This window comes from Pseudorasbora parva, chromosome 23, assembly GCF_024679245.1.
Source record: "Pseudorasbora parva isolate DD20220531a chromosome 23, ASM2467924v1, whole genome shotgun sequence".
In the NCBI taxonomy this organism is placed as follows: domain Eukaryota; kingdom Metazoa; phylum Chordata; class Actinopteri; order Cypriniformes; family Gobionidae; genus Pseudorasbora; species Pseudorasbora parva.
Genome location: NC_090194.1, coordinates 34,378,853 through 34,398,366, shown reverse-complemented (window position 1 = coordinate 34,398,366; position 19,514 = coordinate 34,378,853). Strand labels below are relative to the sequence as shown.

General features: G+C 37.7%; 1 protein-coding gene across 2 annotated transcripts in view; it reads right to left on the bottom strand.

The window, feature by feature from the left end:
- The window catches only part of rasgrf2a (Ras protein-specific guanine nucleotide-releasing factor 2a), a 46,250-nt gene that overhangs the window by 4,758 nt on the left and 21,978 nt on the right, over positions 1-19,514 (bottom strand). Inside the window, exons 9-27 of one of the 2 annotated variants that reach the window (XM_067432560.1) lie at positions 19,169-19,287; positions 18,199-18,359; positions 17,913-17,979; positions 17,670-17,806; positions 11,879-11,961; positions 10,503-10,751; positions 9,538-9,630; positions 7,450-7,853; positions 7,105-7,230; positions 6,456-6,545; positions 6,222-6,328; positions 3,859-3,971; positions 2,733-2,793; positions 2,555-2,658; positions 2,366-2,450; positions 902-1,099; positions 740-819; positions 547-664; positions 340-408 (exon numbers count right to left, since the gene is read on the bottom strand). In XM_067432560.1, coding sequence (XP_067288661.1) covers positions 340-408; positions 547-664; positions 740-819; positions 902-1,099; positions 2,366-2,450; positions 2,555-2,658; positions 2,733-2,793; positions 3,859-3,971; positions 6,222-6,328; positions 6,456-6,545; positions 7,105-7,230; positions 7,450-7,853; positions 9,538-9,630; positions 10,503-10,751; positions 11,879-11,961; positions 17,670-17,806; positions 17,913-17,979; positions 18,199-18,359; positions 19,169-19,287 — 2,464 coding nt within the window. The remainder of the gene's footprint in view (positions 1-339; positions 409-546; positions 665-739; positions 820-901; positions 1,100-2,365; positions 2,451-2,554; positions 2,659-2,732; positions 2,794-3,858; positions 3,972-6,221; positions 6,329-6,455; positions 6,546-7,104; positions 7,231-7,449; positions 7,854-9,537; positions 9,631-10,502; positions 10,752-11,878; positions 11,962-17,669; positions 17,807-17,912; positions 17,980-18,198; positions 18,360-19,168; positions 19,288-19,514) is intronic. The other variant, XM_067432561.1, reaches the window with a different exon arrangement.

Sequence of the window (19,514 nt, the reverse complement as noted above, 5' to 3'; positions counted from 1 at the left end):
CATCACAACCTGTTGTAAAATCAGTTTCATCTGACTTTCTGGCAATATAAACATCAGCATATGCACTAAATTACATATTTTTTCAGCGTTTTGCTTCTAAAATCAAACTCAGCTATTTTTCCTTTATATTCTCACTATGTGAGCCATAAAAGCGTGATGCATAAAATATAAACAGATCTATTTCAGAAAACATTCTGACCTTTTCTTTCATAAGTCAGGCTGTACAGGGTTAAAGGTGTGCATAAGTTATGTAGTGTGCTGTACACTTGGCCTAAAAGCGATTCTGTATGTACTGAAAAGCGATTCTGTATGTACTGCATCATAAAGTCAAGCCCGTACCTTAGGTTGCAGTTCTATCCTGTAGGGCGCCTGCTGAAACTGCCGGATCTCTCGTATTATGTGTGAGATCTGTGAAGTACAACAAAAGCACATTTGAAGACAGTTCTTTACTGATGATGACTACAACATGTGAGCTTTTGTCTTTCAGAATCCTGACAGCATCCTGAGCTCAAGAACGGTGTAAACTGGAGTCGTTTGTGCATTTACCATCCTCATTTTAGAGAAGTTGACGAGCCCCTCCTCTGTGAAGTTGGGTGTTCCTTCCTCGATAAACGCCAAATCGGTCAGGTACATGCCCAGATAGGGCACACACGGAGGGTTACAGCTGTGGGTTAAATACAAAACAGTGTTACAGTGTAAGTGGATGTATTCAGTGTAAAATTAACATACACAAACATACTTTTTCAGAGTTTCCCTCAGGTTCTTAAATCTTCCTTCAGATGAAACGATCTTCTGAAGCCTGTCCATAAGAGCTTTGGTCTGACAATAAACAAAACCCATGCATGGTTAAAATGGACAAAATGCATAATATTGTGGAGTCTCTGAGGCTTTCTCAACCTACCTGTTTGCAAACCTTGGCCCATGTCTTCTTTAGCCTGTAGATGGCGCTGCGGTTCAGTGCAGATGTGATCTCCAGGACTCCATTGTAGTTGTTGAGGCAGCGGCATATATCAGCCACAGCCAGCCACTTGTCAATAGAGTTGGCTCTGGAGCTCACATCACATTGAGCCATGATCTGAGACGCCACCAGATTACTCATCTATTGAAACAAACGATGATTCAGTTATACTCAGTTGACTTGCTCTGATACACATGAAGGAATTGAAACCTTAAAGGACTTTCGGTGTATTTTTAAAAATAATAATTTTTATGTGTTAATGCCAACTGCATACATTCTGGCAGTAGCGCTTTATTTTACCGTCCCATTCCCCATGTACATACTATGTACTTATTATAGTAATTGCAATAACTAGGTACTAACCCTGAACCTACCCCTAAATCTAAAATAAACTAACTCTATTATCAGAAAAAAACTTTTTGTACCTGCATTAGAAAAGTATTCGCAGAAATTAAGCAAACTAGTTTAAGTTAGATTGTTACTTGTTTATTTGCATTCTTCTTTATTTAGGCTACTCATTTAGATCATATAATAATGAATTTATTAGTCCAAATGTGTGCACATTTAGAGAAATATGTCTTCACACGTTTAGCTCATATTTCTTTAGATAAATTAGAACCATAATTTCTTAATGATTTGCAAAAAGACGATTGTCTCCCGATTATCAGTCAGTATTACGTGATAATAATTCCCACCTTATGTGTTGACAGCAAACATCTGCATTCTGTCTTATAGTACATCCCCAACCAGAGATAAAAATAATTCAGCAGAGGCAGGGAATCAGTGATACACAGACCAGAAGGGGGGAAATACCCCCCTACAAATCACATCTTAAGTACACTTACTGTAAATGAAGTGTGTATTTATTTTTAGTGGAATTTTACTATTTTACCCTGATTTCCTTTACTAGGTACACAGAATTGTTCCACTCAGGACCTTAAGGATAAAAATGCCCCTAATTAAATATGTGTGTTTGTAATATTTGAGAGAGAAAATATGACTGTAAAATACTACATATCACTGTCATTGGAGCTTAGCTGGGATTTAATGGAAAAAGTTTGGTATTAAGTTTGGCTTCAATATCTGACTGAAAGCTCATTTTTTGAGTTAACAATCCTAAAATCTGGAACACAACATTTTTAGATTTATTACTTAGATTTTCTAGCAGTTTTTGAGTTCAACATGTTTTATAAAATAAAGATTTTATATAAATAATATGCATAAATCAATCATGCAAATGTAATTTTGAAACAACTTAAAATCTTGTTTCTCATGATTTTTTACTTGTATTCCAACAGCTTAAATTACTCAAATGAGATTTGTAGACAAATCTTAATTGTGCAAACACATTACAGTTAATATTATTGTTTGATCTTTTGATGTTTATAGATTATAATCTATGCCCACATCATTGAAGTGCTGACTGGTCTTCATAATGTACGGAGTCCTTTCATTTTTATCCGTTTTCATCCAGCCTTGACCAAGAAACTCCCTAGAAAGACATCAAACATCTTTATCAAACACTACTAAAGAGTGAACCACCAAACAAATGCATGAATAAAACACTATTGATTTATGCTCTGATGAAATACTCACTCGTATGGAATATTCCGGAACACAATATGGTCCAGTAGAGTAATCTGTTCTGCTATTTCCATTGCCGACAGTGACTCAAAACATTCAACCTTCGGACACTCGGACTGCAAAACACACACAAAATTACACAGGGATGAAAAAAATACATCTATACACACTTTGGTGCAGTGACACTTACCATTTGGACAATATCCTCAATCTTCAACTGTGAATCATCCTGCTCTTCTTGAGAAAGTGCGCTAGGGGAAGAGTAAAGGAGCAGTTTACCTAAAATCAAAGCTCTGGCATTGAATTAAAATAAAAAAATTATAAATTAAATGATAAAGTAATAAATATATATGATAAATAAATAAATAAAAATGATAAAATAAGCTGATAACATCACTGTTTTCTCCAGAACGACTGCACAGCCAAATCAAATTCTGTTGCAATATTGTCCTGTTTAACACTGTGAAGCTGCTTTGAAACAATCGTCATTGTAAAGCCGCTATATAAATAAAGTTGATTAATTGATTGATTGATTGAATTATTTACCGAACACATACATCTCTGGAAAAAATTAAGAGACCACTTAACATTGAGAAATCAATGTTAAGTGGTCTCTTAATTTTTTCCAGAGCTGTATGCTTGCTCCCCTATTGAACACATTTTAGCATTTAAATCCAGTTCATAAAATCTCACAGTCTTCCACACTACCATTCAAAAGTTTGGTGTCAGTAAGATATTGTTTTTGAAAATAAATGAATACTTTTATTCAGCAATGATGCATTAAATTGATCAAAAGTGACAGGAAAGACATTGTTACAAAATATGTATTTTTCAAATAAATGCTGCTCTTTTGAACTTGCACATAATTGGGGGAAATAATCAGTTTCTGCAAAAACATGAGCTGTTTTCAACACTAATAATATTCAGAGATGTTTCTTGAGCATCAAATCATCATATGAGAATGATTTCTGAAGGATCATGTGACACTGAAGACTGGAGTAATAATGATAAATTCAGCTTCGATCACAGGAATAAATCACACGTTATTATATATTCATATAGAAAACAGTTATAGATTATTAGACCATTTTTACAGTATTTTTTATTCAAATAAATGCAGCCTTGGTGAGCAGAAGAAACTTCTTTCAAAAACATTGAAAAATCTTACAAAGTTTTGAACAGTAGTGTACACACTTTAAATAACTCAAGGTGAGAAGTTGATCAAATGTTTTTGGTGAATTATCCCAGCCATCTATCATTGAGACAAAATTTAAATTTGTAAAGATTTATCAACTTAAGTCTGGAGTGTGTTTCACCTCAGTATGTTAGCTGCGGCCTTCCTCTCCTGCGGCAGAAGATCTGGATCTCGCAGCACCTCCTCCAGCAGAGCGACCACGGCTGTCGTCAGATCTGCGTTCATCTCAAAGTCCTGCAAACACACAAGCACATAGTGTTTGAAAGTGGTGTTCACACTGCAGGCAAAAGTGGTCCAAATCTGGGGGTCAAGTGACCAGGCCAGTCTTCGTCAGAGGTAATGTGAACACTCAAATCTTGCCCAGATCTGATTTTTTCAAATCAGATTTAGACCACATACATATGTGGTCCTGAATCAGACCCAGATCTGATTTTTTCCAATGTGGCCACAGTGTGAACAACCAAGGCGGATTTGATGCGACTTTTAGGTCAATCTATGCCGACATTTGGTCATTATGCGCCTGCGAGTTAGCCCTAGACACAACAGACACAGACAGTAACATTAAAAACTTGACTAGATATGGAGAACAGCGATGGAGCGAGTCAATGGAGGGAGAGTGAGGTGTTAGACCTAATTAGTATATGGAGAGTTACTTCAATTCAAGCTAAACTAGAAGGATCCTACCGGAACTGCTCCATTTTTGAAAAAATAGCGCATGAAATGGAAGAACGGGGACACAGAAGAGCGTGGCTTCAGTGCTAAAGGAAGGTGAAGAGTCTTAAACAGCCTCTCAGTGAAACTATTCACATCACTTTACCACCACTGGCTTCGTCTGCGCATCCACACAGACCTCTGTAGTGAATTTGGCCAAAATAACCAATTTGGCTCTTTCTCTTCATTCTTCTCCTCTTCAGCACCTGCTCATTAATGTTATGGCTTCCATTACACAAATATTTAGAAATAAAAGTGAAAATGCTTACTTCCTCCATAACCTCCTGAGCTTTAGTGCAACAGTGCGCTGCGTCTCATGTCATTGTTATCGTTCTTTTGCGCATGTAGGTTAGTTTAAACCTCAAACAGTTCACACTGGAATCAGATATAGGCCACATTTTAAAAGGTAATGTGAACAGCCAAACAAAAAATCAGATCGGAGCAAAAAATCAGTCGGTGTGAACAGGGCCATAGAGTAACGAGCAGACAGCTGTGAAATTGTGACGTTTTATCTTACAATAGTTTTTTCCCCCCTCGCAATTATAAAATCCCAGTTATGAAGTCAGAATGGCAAGATATAAACATTATTTGTAATAAAATATTAGAAATCTGAGCTGACTTTTTTCCCTCAGAATTGGAGTTTATATCGCAATTGCAAGTTTATATCACACAAATCTGAGAAAAGAAATGTGTGGGATATAAACTCGTAATCGTGGGGGGGAAAGTCAGAGTTGCGAGATAAATTATCTTTTAATTTTTTTATTCCGTAGTGTAAAAAAGCTTACATAATATTATGCATGTGTGTTGAATAAAAGTATTAATCGTTCAAAAAAAACTTATTGTGTGCTTTTCACAATATATATAATTTCAAAGCTTAGTTTGTAAAATACTGGTTTGTGTTTAAGCAATTTATTGGTGTTAAATCAGCCACATTGCTTTCTAGATATCAGCATCAGTCATTAAAATAGTCACTATTCATACATCAGATAAAATCATCTGCTACATGCCTGCTTACTAAAACTGCTGTGAGCCAAAGTATGGTACATACAACCATAGACTAACCACCAGCTTCCTTCAACTGCAGTGCACACTAAAAGACGGAATAGATGTGACTGGATGCATGTTCCTGACATGTTAACAGCGCGGGGCCCTCGGGGGTCCGCTGACATTTCAGCGCAGTCACTTCTGCACACGATGAAGGACAGAAGCTCAAAGCAGGTCTGACAATCACAGCAGCTGTGTGAATAGACCTGTCCTCATACACTCACATGCTGAACGCAGATCATGAAAGGCAACTAAAACATCCTATAATCATGCACAGGTGCAACAGCAATGCAAATCTACTGTCTGAGTTTAATGATATTTTGTTTACTTTAAAAAAAGAGGGTTTGTGAGTTGATAAAAAGTTGAAAATTATAAAGTAGAAAATTATGAAGCCTAACTGTATAGTCTGATGCGCTGCAAGCTTCAGAGTGAAGCGTGCACTGCATTTCATTATTATTATTAAATCTTAAAATACTATTGAAATACCATTAAAATACTTAATGTTAGTGAATGAAATGTGGTATATCATTTGAATATACTCCAGGGTTTCGACTGATAGAAAGCCATATGCTAATCGCTGAATTAACCCTTTAATGAACGAACGGGGGAAAGCATGGTGATATCTATTTTCGATTTCTACCTGTGGCGTCCTCATCGTGTCTACTACTATTTATGAATGATAAATCGCTCAAGGAACTGAAACTGGCAGACTGGGAAAGTCACACAAACCTGCGAGTGTTTGGAAACCCAGTGGCGCAGAACGTTGAGCACTCTGTTGGTGGCGGCCCTGCGGATGAGGAACTCTTTATCGTACGATTTCTCTGGGTTGGTAAATCCTGAATGAGAGACAGCAGGAGAATTGTGTCAGCGTGGTGAGGAAGTGAAACTTTCCCTTCTGGAGCCGTATCACGACTGAGCAAAAGCCCGGCGGGGAGCCGTCGAACCCCATCAGTGTGGTCTAACCTTGCGGACTGCTGTGTCCCGCTGCGGCGGTGGCGATGGCGAAGGCGGACGCGGGGGACACGGCACAGCGGGAGATCTCCGGAGATTGACCTATGAAGACGCAAAAAGAGAGAAAAGCGCTGATGAACATGATAACTCAAAGGGAAAAGTTCATGAGTATTTATTTCTGGAATATACATATTAAAAAATGTATCCTCCAAAAAAATATGACTCTATAGGTCATTTTTCAACCACCTTATTACGACCTATATTTACGTTTTAAAGTCATGCGCCCTCTAGCTGGCTTAAAAATAATCACAGCGTCGTGTTACTAGAAATTTTCAATTGGAGACCTGAATTTTTTTTTACAGCGCAGTGCAAACATATTCTAACTCAAATCTTTTTCCCAATCCATGCAGACAATTTATTGAAATTATAACACATCACAACTTCATGAGGTGCATTCTGGGATTCTTTTTAAACAGTATTGAAGAAGTTCACATGTATGCTGGACATTGGTTAAAAAACAGTTTTTTTGTCATGTGAAAATGAGAAACCTAATTTGCACTAAAACTAAATGATGTGTTTGCTCTAAGAAACATCAACTAACGTGAACTTTAGGGGAAAACAAAATAGTGTACAATATGTATATTTCATAACTTCAGGCTACCTGCAGGTTGTCGGTAGCGAAGGTGTCGTGGTGTGGATGGCGAGCGGCACGGAGACATGTCTGCAGAATCACCGGACGCGGACGCCTCTGGAATGAACTTATCCAACGATACTGACTCTAGAACAGCTGCAGGAACATCATACGACCTCAGTCAATTTATTATCAGATGAACAAAGAAATCAGGACATTTACAATTCTATCTATCTATCTATCTATCTATCTATCTATCTATCTATCTATCTATCTATCTATCTATCTATCTATCTATCTATCTATCTATCTATCTATCCATCCATCCATCCATCCATCCATCCATCCATCCATCCATCCATCCATCCATCTCACCTCGTCGAATGCTCCGTCGCAGCTTCCCACAGAAAGCATCTATACGTGGCAGCTCGCCGCCCTCCTCTGGGGTGGATGGGCTGAGCTCAGGGGAGCTGGGGCCCCGGCTGAGGTCCAGAGGGGCCTTGGTGCAGGTGGGGGGAGGGGAGGAGAGGATGGGGTTGTAGGTAGACGTCGGGCTGCTTGCCGCAGAGAAATTGGCAGTTGACAGGTCCAAGGCGCCGCCCTTACAGCTCACAGGAGAGCTGAGGGACAGCTTTCGAGAATGGATGGGGGACGATGTGCGCAAGGGGATGGAGATGGGCGGAGGGGAGGAGAACTTGCGACAAAGCCGGGGGGATTTGTTGTTCAGGTGCTCTCCGCTCCAGGGGCCTTGGTTGGTGGCGAAGAAAAGCTCGAGGGACCTAAACCATCAACGCAAGACGGAAACAAGTGAATAGATGCATCTCACAACCAGAACTTCCCTTCTGGAAATACGAGTTCATGTTTAAAAGCACATATTAACTTTCAAATCAAACCCTGCTTCACAACAGAGTTAATAAATATAAGTCTTAAAGGTACAGTAGCAAAAACAACCTGTTTATTACAACTATCTATCTACAGTGAGGAAAATAAGCATTTGAACACCCTGCTATTTTGCAAGTTCTCCCATTTAGAAATCATGGAGGGGTCTGAAATTGTCGTCGTAGATGCATGTCCACTGTGAGAGACATAATCAAAAAAATATCCAGAAATCACAATGTATGATTTTTTTTTACTATTTATTTGTATGATACAGCTGCAAAATAGTATTTGAACACCTGAGAAAATCAATGTTAATATTTGGTACAGTAGCCTTTGTTTGCAATCACAGAGGTCAAACGTTTCCTGTAGTTTTTCACCAGGTTTGCACACACTGCAGGAGGGATTTTGGCCCACTCCTCCACACAGATCTTCTCTAGATCAGTCAGGTTTCTGGCCTGTCGCTGAGAAACAATTCTCTATTGGGTTTAGGTCTGGAGACTGGCTAGGCCACGCCAGAACCTTGATATGCTTCTTACAGAGCCACTCCTTGGTTATCCTGGCTGTGTGCTTCGGGTCACTGTCATGTTGGAAGACCCAGCCCCGACCCATATTCAATGCTCTAACTGAGAGAAGGAGGATGTTCCCCAAAATCTCGCAATACATGGCCCCGGTCATCCTCTCCTTAACACAGTGCAGTCGCCCTGTCCCATGTGCTTGACATGTGCTGGTTTAAGCAGGTAGATAGATCTATCTATCTATCTATCTATCTATTAGGGGTGTATCTGTACATTTATTCACGGTTCAGTGCATACAGAGTCAGACGATGAATACGGTCAGTCACAGGCGATCCACACTCCAACCCAGAAGGGGGTGCACACGGTAATGCAAAACTCTTTGCTAACCGCCACAACAGGAAAAAGAGCAGAAGAAGAAGACACAATCCATGCACCAACTCAAAACAAGAGTTGAGATGGCACTCTGTTTACTGCTTAATACAATAAAGGAGGATGTTCTGTACAACTACCTCAGGGGAGACTAAAGGCCTCTAGGTGGAACAACCTGTAACTTGCACTACTGTCTGTTCAACATAAATTAAAAGAAACCTATTGGGGATTTAATGTTTTTTCCTGTTGTACTGAACCGTGACTTCTGTTACACCCCTACTATCTATCTATCTATCTATCTATCTATCTATCTATCTATCTATCTATCTATCTATCTATCTATCTATCTATCTATCTATCTATCTATCTATCTATCTATCTATCTATCTATCTATCTATCTATCTATCTATCTATCTATCTATCTATCTATCTATCTATCTATCTACCTATATCTCCCTATCTCCCTATCTCTCTCTCTCCACCAGAGAGAGACAGTTTGTTTTAAATCCTTAAAATAAAAATGTCCGTATACAAGTCTTGAAGGTACAGTAGAAAAAACAACCTGTTTAACTATAAGGGTCAGACAGAGGGGGGAAAATGATCATGAAAAGCAAAATTAACTTAACTGATATAATATGAAAATAAAGTCCACAAACATGTAAAACAAAAAGAGAGAGGGAGAGACGAAGGATGAGTTACTTGGACTGATCCAGCGCAAGCCTTGTGATCTTCAGGCTGTAGTCTGGACAGATGGAGGAGATGGACAAACGGTCGGACGAATGATACTGAACCCTGCGAGTGACAGCGAGGCAGGAACAGGAGGATTGTGGGAAGCAGAGGATTGAGGGAAAAGAGTGAGTTATGTGCTCTGGAGACACAGATGGACATCCTGTGTGTTCTGAAAGGTTTTACTATCAATTCAAATCATTATCAATTATTGACACAGGTTTGTGTGCTTGAGGAACTTTCATTAGTCAAGTCACTTTACAGTAGAAAACTCGTTATAAAAATGAAGGAAGGCCAGTTATTCAAAGCATGCAAGCACTTATTTGCATGTTTGTATTTTAAAACTTTCTTTTTTATTGCCTTCAGTTTGCACGTGTGAAGAAATGAATTTCGTACTGCAGCCAATTACAAAAATAAATAAAAGATGAATTATTTATCAAATTAATTGTTAGTCGCAGGCCTAATATTACATTAATTAACAGCTGTTCAAACGTTTTGAATCTTATCACAAATGTTGCATTTATTTGATAATATTGTATATTTATTTAAAGTAATTTCATTCAATACTATTACAATTTAAAATGACTGTTTTTATTTGTCTCTGTCATGGCAAAGCTCCATTTTAAGAAGCAATTACTCCAGTTTGAAATAGAAATCATAATTATTTGATCAGTATTATTATTATTATTAGAAAAAACTAACTCTTTTATCAATTTAATCCATACATGCTGAAAAAAAGTATCAATTTCTTGATTAAAAAATCATAGTAATCTTTTTGAATGGTACTGTACACAATCCAAATGAACCTGAAATAAGGGACACCGCAATCATCACAATGATGGTTAGCATTCAGACAGGGATGAAGAACATATTTTGAATGTGATAAAAATATACCAAAATGAGTCGTTTTTCCATTTGAGTGCACAGGGAACTCTAACCTGACAGGTATAGAGGTGAAGGGTTTCTTGTAGATGTCGGCCAGTTTGTCCATGACCACGGCAGCAGTGGTGAAGATTCGGTAGGTGTGGAGGAAGGTGTTGAGGAAGTCGATGGACAGGAAGCGAAGGTCGGTCAGCCTTTCCAGGAGTCTCTCCACGCTGGCATAACGGATCTGTGGCACCTTACAGGAGTTCAGCGTCTTACTGAAGCAGATGTCCACGTCATCTTTGTGCAGTCGGGCATCAGACCTGCGGATGAGCAAACTGATAATAAAGTGGCATGACAACTACAGTGATCTGGAGTGATTAAGTGTTTATCTATCTATCTATCTATCTATCTATCTATCTATCTATCTATCTATCTATCTATCTATCTATCTATCTATCTATCTATCTATCTATCTATCTATCTATCTATCTATCCATCCATCCATCCATCCATCCATCCATCCATCCATCCATCCATCCATCCATCCATCCATCCATCCATTGCATTTCACAATAAGATCTTTCTTTCTATAGAAATACCATTAACCTTTAAATAAAACTGCACATATAGAAGTCTTAAAGGTACAGTAGCAAAAACAAACTGATTGAGACTGGTTAAAGGGACAATTCACCCAAAAAATTAAAATTAGCCCATGATAAGAAGGCCTTTATTAACCCCCGGTTAATAAGTGCTCCGTGTGGAGCACTTTTATAATGGATGGATGCACTTTTATGGACCTGAAAACAGAAACAGCCATTCACTGCCATTATAAAGCTTGGAAAGGGGCAGGACAATTTTTAATATAACTCTGATTGTGTTCGTCTGAAAGACGAACTTCTTATACAGCTAGGATGACTTGAGGGTGAGTAATTATGGGCTGTTTTTTTGAGTGAACTATCCCTTTAAGGGTTGTTATTTTTTATTTAAACTGACTGCTGAATGACAAACAAAAAAACTGCATTTTGTAACATTGTCACTGTTATTAAACTAAGTTAGGTTTGCATCATTGATTGTTCTTTTCCTGTCTATTACTGTAAAGCTGCTTTGAAACTATTTGTATTGTTTGAACAATATGGAAATGAATGTGACTTGACTTAAAACTATTTTTAAAAAAAGTTAATCAAAGTTAAGCTGAAATAAAACAGAATATAAATATTAGATGTATTAAACAAAAATTTTAAATGTTGTCTTAGCAACAGAAATAAAATACGATGAAGTACTAAAATTACTAATACTGATATAAAAATAAATGAGAGCTAAATATATAGATATATCTGGGGGGGAAAACAAATAAAATGATTGAAAATATAAAAGTAGAAGCTCATTCAAAATATGAATAAATGCAATGAAATGAATGCATGTAAACAGTGGACTGATTGTGTTTTACTTGATCATGTGAGGCACGGTGACTTTGGAGTTGTCCTCAAACACGCTGGTCATCAAGCCATTGCAGCGAATGTTGTCAATACACTATGAAGAAGACATCATAAAAATAGATGAAAAGTAAAACAGAACGCAATGACTTATGCAAAAATCTCACGCACTAGCAACTGTAATAGGAGTCAAAATGAACAAACTACGGGAGCAGAAAACAATTGTTATCATATCAGCTGTCTGATTAGGATCATATTAGGGCTTTTTTGTCCTATTTAAACTCTTTTTATTAAACAGTAGCATGTCAAATTATAGAGAAGTAAATAGATATAACATTGACCAAAATTTGTATACTGGTTCATCCCTAGGCCAAAGTGTATAACAGACAGCTCTAACTAAATATATTATGCAAAACCGTGAAGGCAGTGAAACTATTTTTGTCAATGCAAATATAATGGAAACTTCTCACTCCTGTTGCTTTCTAGCAAGAAAACAACTCCCTGCTGAATGTGTGTAAACCTCAGCTTTTTGGGTTTGACTTAATCTGTATGTTTTCTTCACTTTAATTAATTATTTAAAGGTGCAGTGTGTGATTTTTAGCACCATCTAGGGGTGAGGTTGTGAATTTCAGGTTGATAAGCTATGGAGGCCGTCACAGGACAAAAATGTCGTCGGAGAGAGAGAGAGCAGAAAGTGACTAGCTCTCTGTAGAGCAGTTTGTCCATTTAGGGCTACTTTAGAAACATGACGGCGCAAAATGGACACTTCACTGTAAGGAGACCCGCTGTGTTATGGAAATAGAAAGGGCTTATTCTAAGGTAATGGTACAATACATATATTATATTGCATTTCTGTCAATATATCCTAATAAATACACACTGAACCTGTAAAAGAACAACAATTCTTGTCTATGCATTGACATTGTAATGTAATATTCTTAGATCATTATCCAGCGGCTTGTTCTACAGATGCACATAATGTGAAAGGTCTGAAAAAGAGAGTTAAAGTCATGATAAAATGGAAGAAGCAACAGATCTTTTCTTTCTTATTGTGACGTACTTCTGAAATGTAGGGTGGGTTTGCATCACTTGCTGATTGGATGTTGAGATGTGGGCGTGGCAGATGAAAGCAAGCTTGCAGGGGCGGAGTTTAAGAGCCTACATGCATTAAGTCCTGCATACATCACCAGAGAGATCATTTTCACAGAAGATCTAGTTATATTTTAAATAAAAGGGTTAGTTCACCCAAACATTACTCACCCTCATGTTGTCCCAAACCCGCAAGACTTTCGTTCATCTTTGGAACACAAATGAAGATCTTTTTAATGATTTCTGAGAGCATTTTGTCACAGCATTGACAGCTATGCAACTACTTTCAAGCTCCAGAAAGGTAAACCGTAATTAAAGTGCAAATAGCCCACCTTGTTGGCAGACGCTATTCACACTAACTCCGCCCACTGACGTCTGGTTGAGCCAGAGAAAATTAGGGAAGACATTGGATTGCCAGCAGTAGCAGTAGGCAGAACATTTTAACGCAAATCGTTTGAATCTGCCTTTTGCCAAACTTGCTCTACTCCCTTTACCCATAACATATCAAATCGCAAAGTCATTTATTTTTCAATAAAAATGAAGAAAATATTCTAAAAGGGGAAATAAATTGTTTAATGTGTGTTTAATAATAAATTGTTTATAGGTTGGGGATTAGAGGTAGTGTAGGGAGGAATTTATTGTCATCCATTTAACAATTTTAATAAATATAATCATTTAAACTCTATGTAATAACTGCATACTGTTTAATGTACAAGAACACTGGGGTGCACATATTATCTGACACTACAGTCCCTGACAAAAGTCTTGTCGCTTATCTATTTTCTAGAAATACCTGATATTAACCTGACTTTTAATTAATTAATTGGTGTTAGAAATAGCTCATATGAAAAGCTAAAACCCTCCCAAATGATTTTTAATGCACTGAAATAAATAATTTTCACAGAAAAAATATTTATCATTTAATCAAGACAGAAAGGTCAAATTTTGGCAAGACAAAAGTTTTGTCGCCTATACAGAAATTGAACAAATTTACTGCAAATACAAAAATATGTCAGCAAATTAAGTTGTGGTGCTGTGAGATCCAAATGTAATATCTTGTATGACTTCCATGAGCTTGAAGGACTGCATCCATGCGGTTTGGCAAGGATTCATACAATTTATTGATGAAGTCATCAGGAATAGCTAAGAAAGCAGTCTTGCATGCCTCCCAGAGTTTATCAATATTCTTTGGTTTCGTCTTCCATGCGTCCTCTTTCATCCTACCCCACATATGCTCAGTGATGTTCATGTCTGGTGACTGGGCTGGCCAATCCTGGAGCATCTCGATCTTCTTCGCCTTGAGGAACTTTGATGTGGAGATGGAAGTATGCGATGGAGAACCGTCCTGCTGCAGAATTTGGCCTCTTTTATGGTTGGGAATATAAGAGGTAGCTAAGATTTCTTGGTATTTTAGACTATTGATGTTGCCTTCCACCCTGCAGATCTCTCGCACACCCCCATACTGGATGTAACCCCAGATCATGATTTTTCCGCCACCAAACTTCACTGTTTTCTGGGTGAATCTCGGATCCATTCTGGCTCCAGTAGGTCTCCTGCAATATTTGCGGCGACTGTGGTGTAATTCAACAGAAGATTCATCTGAAAAATCCACCTTCTGCCGCTTTTTCAGCGTCCATCCTTTTAGCAGGCTGTGGGCCTTGGCAAATGCCACACGGTTTTTCAATTGTCTTTGGTTTAGTGCTGGCTTCTGGGCACTGATTGGACCTTGGAGGCCATTTCGAGACAGAATCTGACAAACTGTTCTGGTTGACACAGGGACTTCAGGTGACCAGGTCTCGTGGAGCTCTGCTGCAGTGGAAAATGGGCTGGCCTTGGATTTTCGAGCCAACAAACGGTCCTCTCGAGCAGTTGTCTTGCGGGGTCTGCCTGACCTGGGCTTGTCAAAAACGTCTCCAGTCTCTTCAAATCTTTTTTTTATCCTCTGTACTTGACGCTGAGACACATTGAAGGTGTCTGCCACATGAGCAGTGGATCTGGTCTTCAGCCTCTTGATAATCAAAACTTTAGTCTCAGGGTGAATCTTAGGCATGTTTGCAGAGGTCTAGTTGCAGTTGATGTGAAGGTCTAGTGTACTGGGGTTCTTTTTATACACACTTGAGACCTAATTGATCCATTATTAGTCACAGGTGAAGCTCATATGACAAGGTGACAACACTTATGTCTTTGCAAAAATTGACTTAATGGGCTTTACCAAGCTGTGAATATTAGAATACTTTTTGAAAGTTTAGTTTTTCACTGAAACATTATCACAAAAGCTGGTGGGATTAAAATGAGCCATTTCTTGTAAAAAAAATCTTGATTAGAAATATATTTCAGCGGCACTTTAGGTCAATTTGTACACAAGCGACAAGACTTTTGTCAGGGACTGTATTTATAAGTATAACTAGCATCTTTCTACTATTTACACTTAGCCGCTGCTCGATATGTTATTTACAAAAAGTAAAAATAGCGATATATTCTATTTAAACTATGTAAAAAGAGCAGTATTTTCTTTGGAATAAGGGTAAATAGTAGTTAGATGCTATTTTTACTTAAAAATAGTGGCAGATAATATTTGCACCTCAGTGTTGTTGTACATTAAATGGTATGCAATAATAACAGAGTATTTTTTTTTTGCCCCGTTTCCACCAAAATTACCCGGAACAATTTGTACCAGGAACTTTTTTACAGGAACTTTTCTCCCCCCCAGACCTGCAGCTGTCTGCGTTTCGACCGCGATAAAGTTCCGAGAAGATTAGGCAAATTAGTCCGGTGATGTAGGACTGCGCGCGACTGCTCCTCCAAATCAGTGAAGGACATGTAATCATTTTTAAGTGTACCGATTGAAAGATTTAGTGAACTGTTTACATGAGACGTTATCTAAACCGATCTGGTGTTTACATGTGATGACTTTCAATCGCAATCATTTTGTCACATGCAGTTTGTCTGCCGCACCAAAAATGTCAACGCTGTTTTCTCCAGCAGCTGGAGTGTGTTTACTGTAGCCATAGCAACTCTCAACGGCCACCAGGACTAATACAGTATTATTTATAGCTATTTGTTGTAAAGTGTAATAATCATCTCAGAAAAAAAAAAATTCTGTCAGGCGCAGTTAAAGTAAAAACTGCCCGGGGCAATATACGCTGTGTCATTACTCCAACATTATCTTCATAACTTACGAAATAAAAAGTTTACCCCTCAGAAAAATGTACTTTCCTCTCTTGTCAACATGAGCGCGGCGCGCGCCGTCACGTCATGTAAGGACACACACTTAAAAGTAATCGGTCAGGTCGTTTACATGGTGAAAAAAAATGAATAACGAGTATGGAAGAGATTCAAGCTTTGCTGCTTTTGCTGGTTATGTATAGGTTTACTAAAGAGGTAATTAACAACGACAGAAAAGAGCACTAATATGCAGATTCAGCAGCATGCAGCATATTCAGAAAGCTTGTAAAGCTAGATTTAAAATGACAATGTATATTATTATCAGCTATTACGGACATTGAACGTGAGATGGCTGAGACGACCGCGCGCCACCAGACAGAGAGCAAGACTGATATTTACTGAACGCAGAACGAACCTCGCAAAAGACTTTTAAAAATGCCGGTTGAACTGCGTGAGCTCAACCAATCAGCATGTTCAGCGCCCAAGTCCCGCCCTCGAAAGTTCCTGAACTTTGAAAAAGTACTACCTCGCGAGCAGGGCCGTTTGGAGGGGGAAATATTTACCCGGAACTTCAATTTTACCCTGGTTCCTGCGGTCTAAACACACGAAGTACCACCCAAAGTTCCTAGTTCCTGGGTAAAGTTCCTGTGGTGGAAACGGGGCTTTAGTAAAATTATTAGGGGTAACTAAACCCTAAACCAACTTTTTTTTAGTTAATGATCTGCAAGACTGGGGCTTTATTAGTGCTGTTCACTATGAGTGAGTAAATGTTTTGACATTTGGGTATAAAGTGTTTTAATTCTACAATAAATGGCACTTAGTGTAAATAGAAGCTCTTAATATTTTGTAATTAAAGTGGTAAATTATGGGGGGGTTTTCACGTCGCTTCACAAAATTGTGGTTAAAACAGTCACATGGATTACTTTAATGATGTCTTTACTACCTTTCTGAGGCTTAAAAGTGGTAGTTGCGTAGCTGCCAGTGGAGGGACTGAAAGCTCTCAGATTTCATCAAAAAGATCTTCATTTGTCTTCCATAGATGAACGAAAGTCGTACGGGTTTGGAATGACAAGGGTGAGTAATTAATAATAGAATAATAATTTTTGGGTGAACTATACCTTTAAAGTCACCATAAAATTAAACGGGATAATTCTTATTTTTTTTATGGAATACTGCAGTATTTATTACAAATAATTTATCCGTGCACAAATAATGTGCCTCATAATCATTAATCAGAATAACTTCCCCTCCCTCCATCGCTTCTCTAATGATGAGGGCGGGGCAACCTGTCACTCACACGAGATCCACCAATAGCAAACCACAACCATCCAATCAAGTCCCTATGGACAAAATCAAGCCCCGCCCTACATTTGTTCTTGTCCGTTTTACTTGTATATACATCACAATAGCGAAGAAAAGTCTATTGCAACTTCCATTTCAAGTCTACATTAAACATTATGAGGTTGAAAAATAATGACACGCGGATGCACGGAATAATAGTTGACATTAAGATCTATAACATGCATTTCCTCCCGAGAGTGTAGATCGTACCTGGCTCATGTCACTGGTCCAGGCAGCTTTCTCCTGCCGAGACGGAGCGAGCAGAACGACTGAAAACGACGGACCATCAGCAGGTTCAACCACTATTTTAAACTCCAGATGATTGAACCCCTGACCAGCAGCGTTATCTGAGGAGATATGGAATTGAAATGAACTCCTTAATAAATGTGCACAATACTATAAGGTTTATCTTAGGATGTTAGGATTGACCGTTGGGTTTGACGTCACACTTACAGTCTTCATCACTGGCGTCCAGCTCCTCGATAAGCGTACACTCTATCAAAGACAACGTGCCTCCTTGCTGTGGTTTTGAGGAAAGAACCTCAGTTATTTTATGCTTTTGTGTGAAACGCTTACAGTAATAATTCACCCACATGTCTGAATGAGTCTTTTCACTGAAGGTGGACAGAGACTTATTTTGTGAATAAGAAAATATTTGGAGTAGGAACAACTTGATTTGAGGTATTTTAGGGTGACCTATTCCTTCTTTTATTTGCTGAGCTGTTCAGAGTCGACTCACTTTGAGCAGGTGCAGTTTACCGCTGGAGGTGCGTGTGCAGATGAGGAAGTGTTTAGTGAACAGGAAACACTGGCGTTCAGCTTCTTTCCTCAGCGACAGCGAGCCCAGACGCACCTTACTCAGTTTACCCTTCTCCACAGAGGGCAGCTGAATCAGAGAGCCTACAGGAAACACACACATCAGCTCTTTACCGAGAGGAATGAGAACATGAAAGAGGAGAGAGGGCAGCGCTGTCTCATCGAGCCAAGCTTTTCTATAAGACATGATGCATTGAAATGGCACATTAGATCTCATTAGAGCACATTTCACACCTTCCTGTCAGAGTTGAGCAGTGTTGAATGAGATCAGTGTTTGAGTGGACACAAGCGCACACTGATATTCATACAAAACTAGCGATTGACTTCAGTGAACCTGTTCAACTTCTTTTTTAAATAAGAAAAAAAATTAATTTAAAATAAATAAATAAATAAATAAATAAAACATGTATTTGAAATAAATAAATATGTTTTATTTTAAAACAAATAAAATAATATTTATAAAATTTTAATTTAAAAAATGAATTCAGATTTTTTTTCTTTATTTTAAAATAATGAAGGAAAATATATATATGTAGGATTTATATATATATATATATATATATATATATATATATATATATAAATTCAAATATTTCTTAAATATAATTTTAAATAAAGAATATTAATACAAAATAAATAATATAAATATATGTTATAATATATATATATATATATATGAATTTTCAATATTTACATTTGTAAAGAATTATTTTGTATCCAAATTTTGTAAACATTTCTTTATATTTTTAATACTTTTAAAATAAACAAATAATATATATTATTTATTATATCATATTTTATTATATGTATATATTGGGGAAATTGGGGCTAGAAATACATTTTTTTGAAGGGGAAGTGTCATGGCTGCTCATATCCATAATGAGCTGTCTCACCCTGCCGTATGAAAGTCTGACTGGTGTCCAGCAGAATATCACAGCCCTCCACGATCATCCGCTCGATCGCCAGATTCTTCCGGATGTTTTCTGTATCACTCACTTCATCATGCATCATTCTGAGAACAAACATGCAAACACACAGATGCATCATTTAAATCAAACAGATTTAAAATGTATATAATATATCATTATAAAGTTAGGTCTTTGGCAGAATGGTCGTCAATGTAAATATCAATTGGACAATACTGAAGATAAGTTCTAGAAAATAATATAGAAAAAAATATTATAGAAATCTATATTACATATACTTATGCATTTTTTATATATTTAAAAAAAATGTATA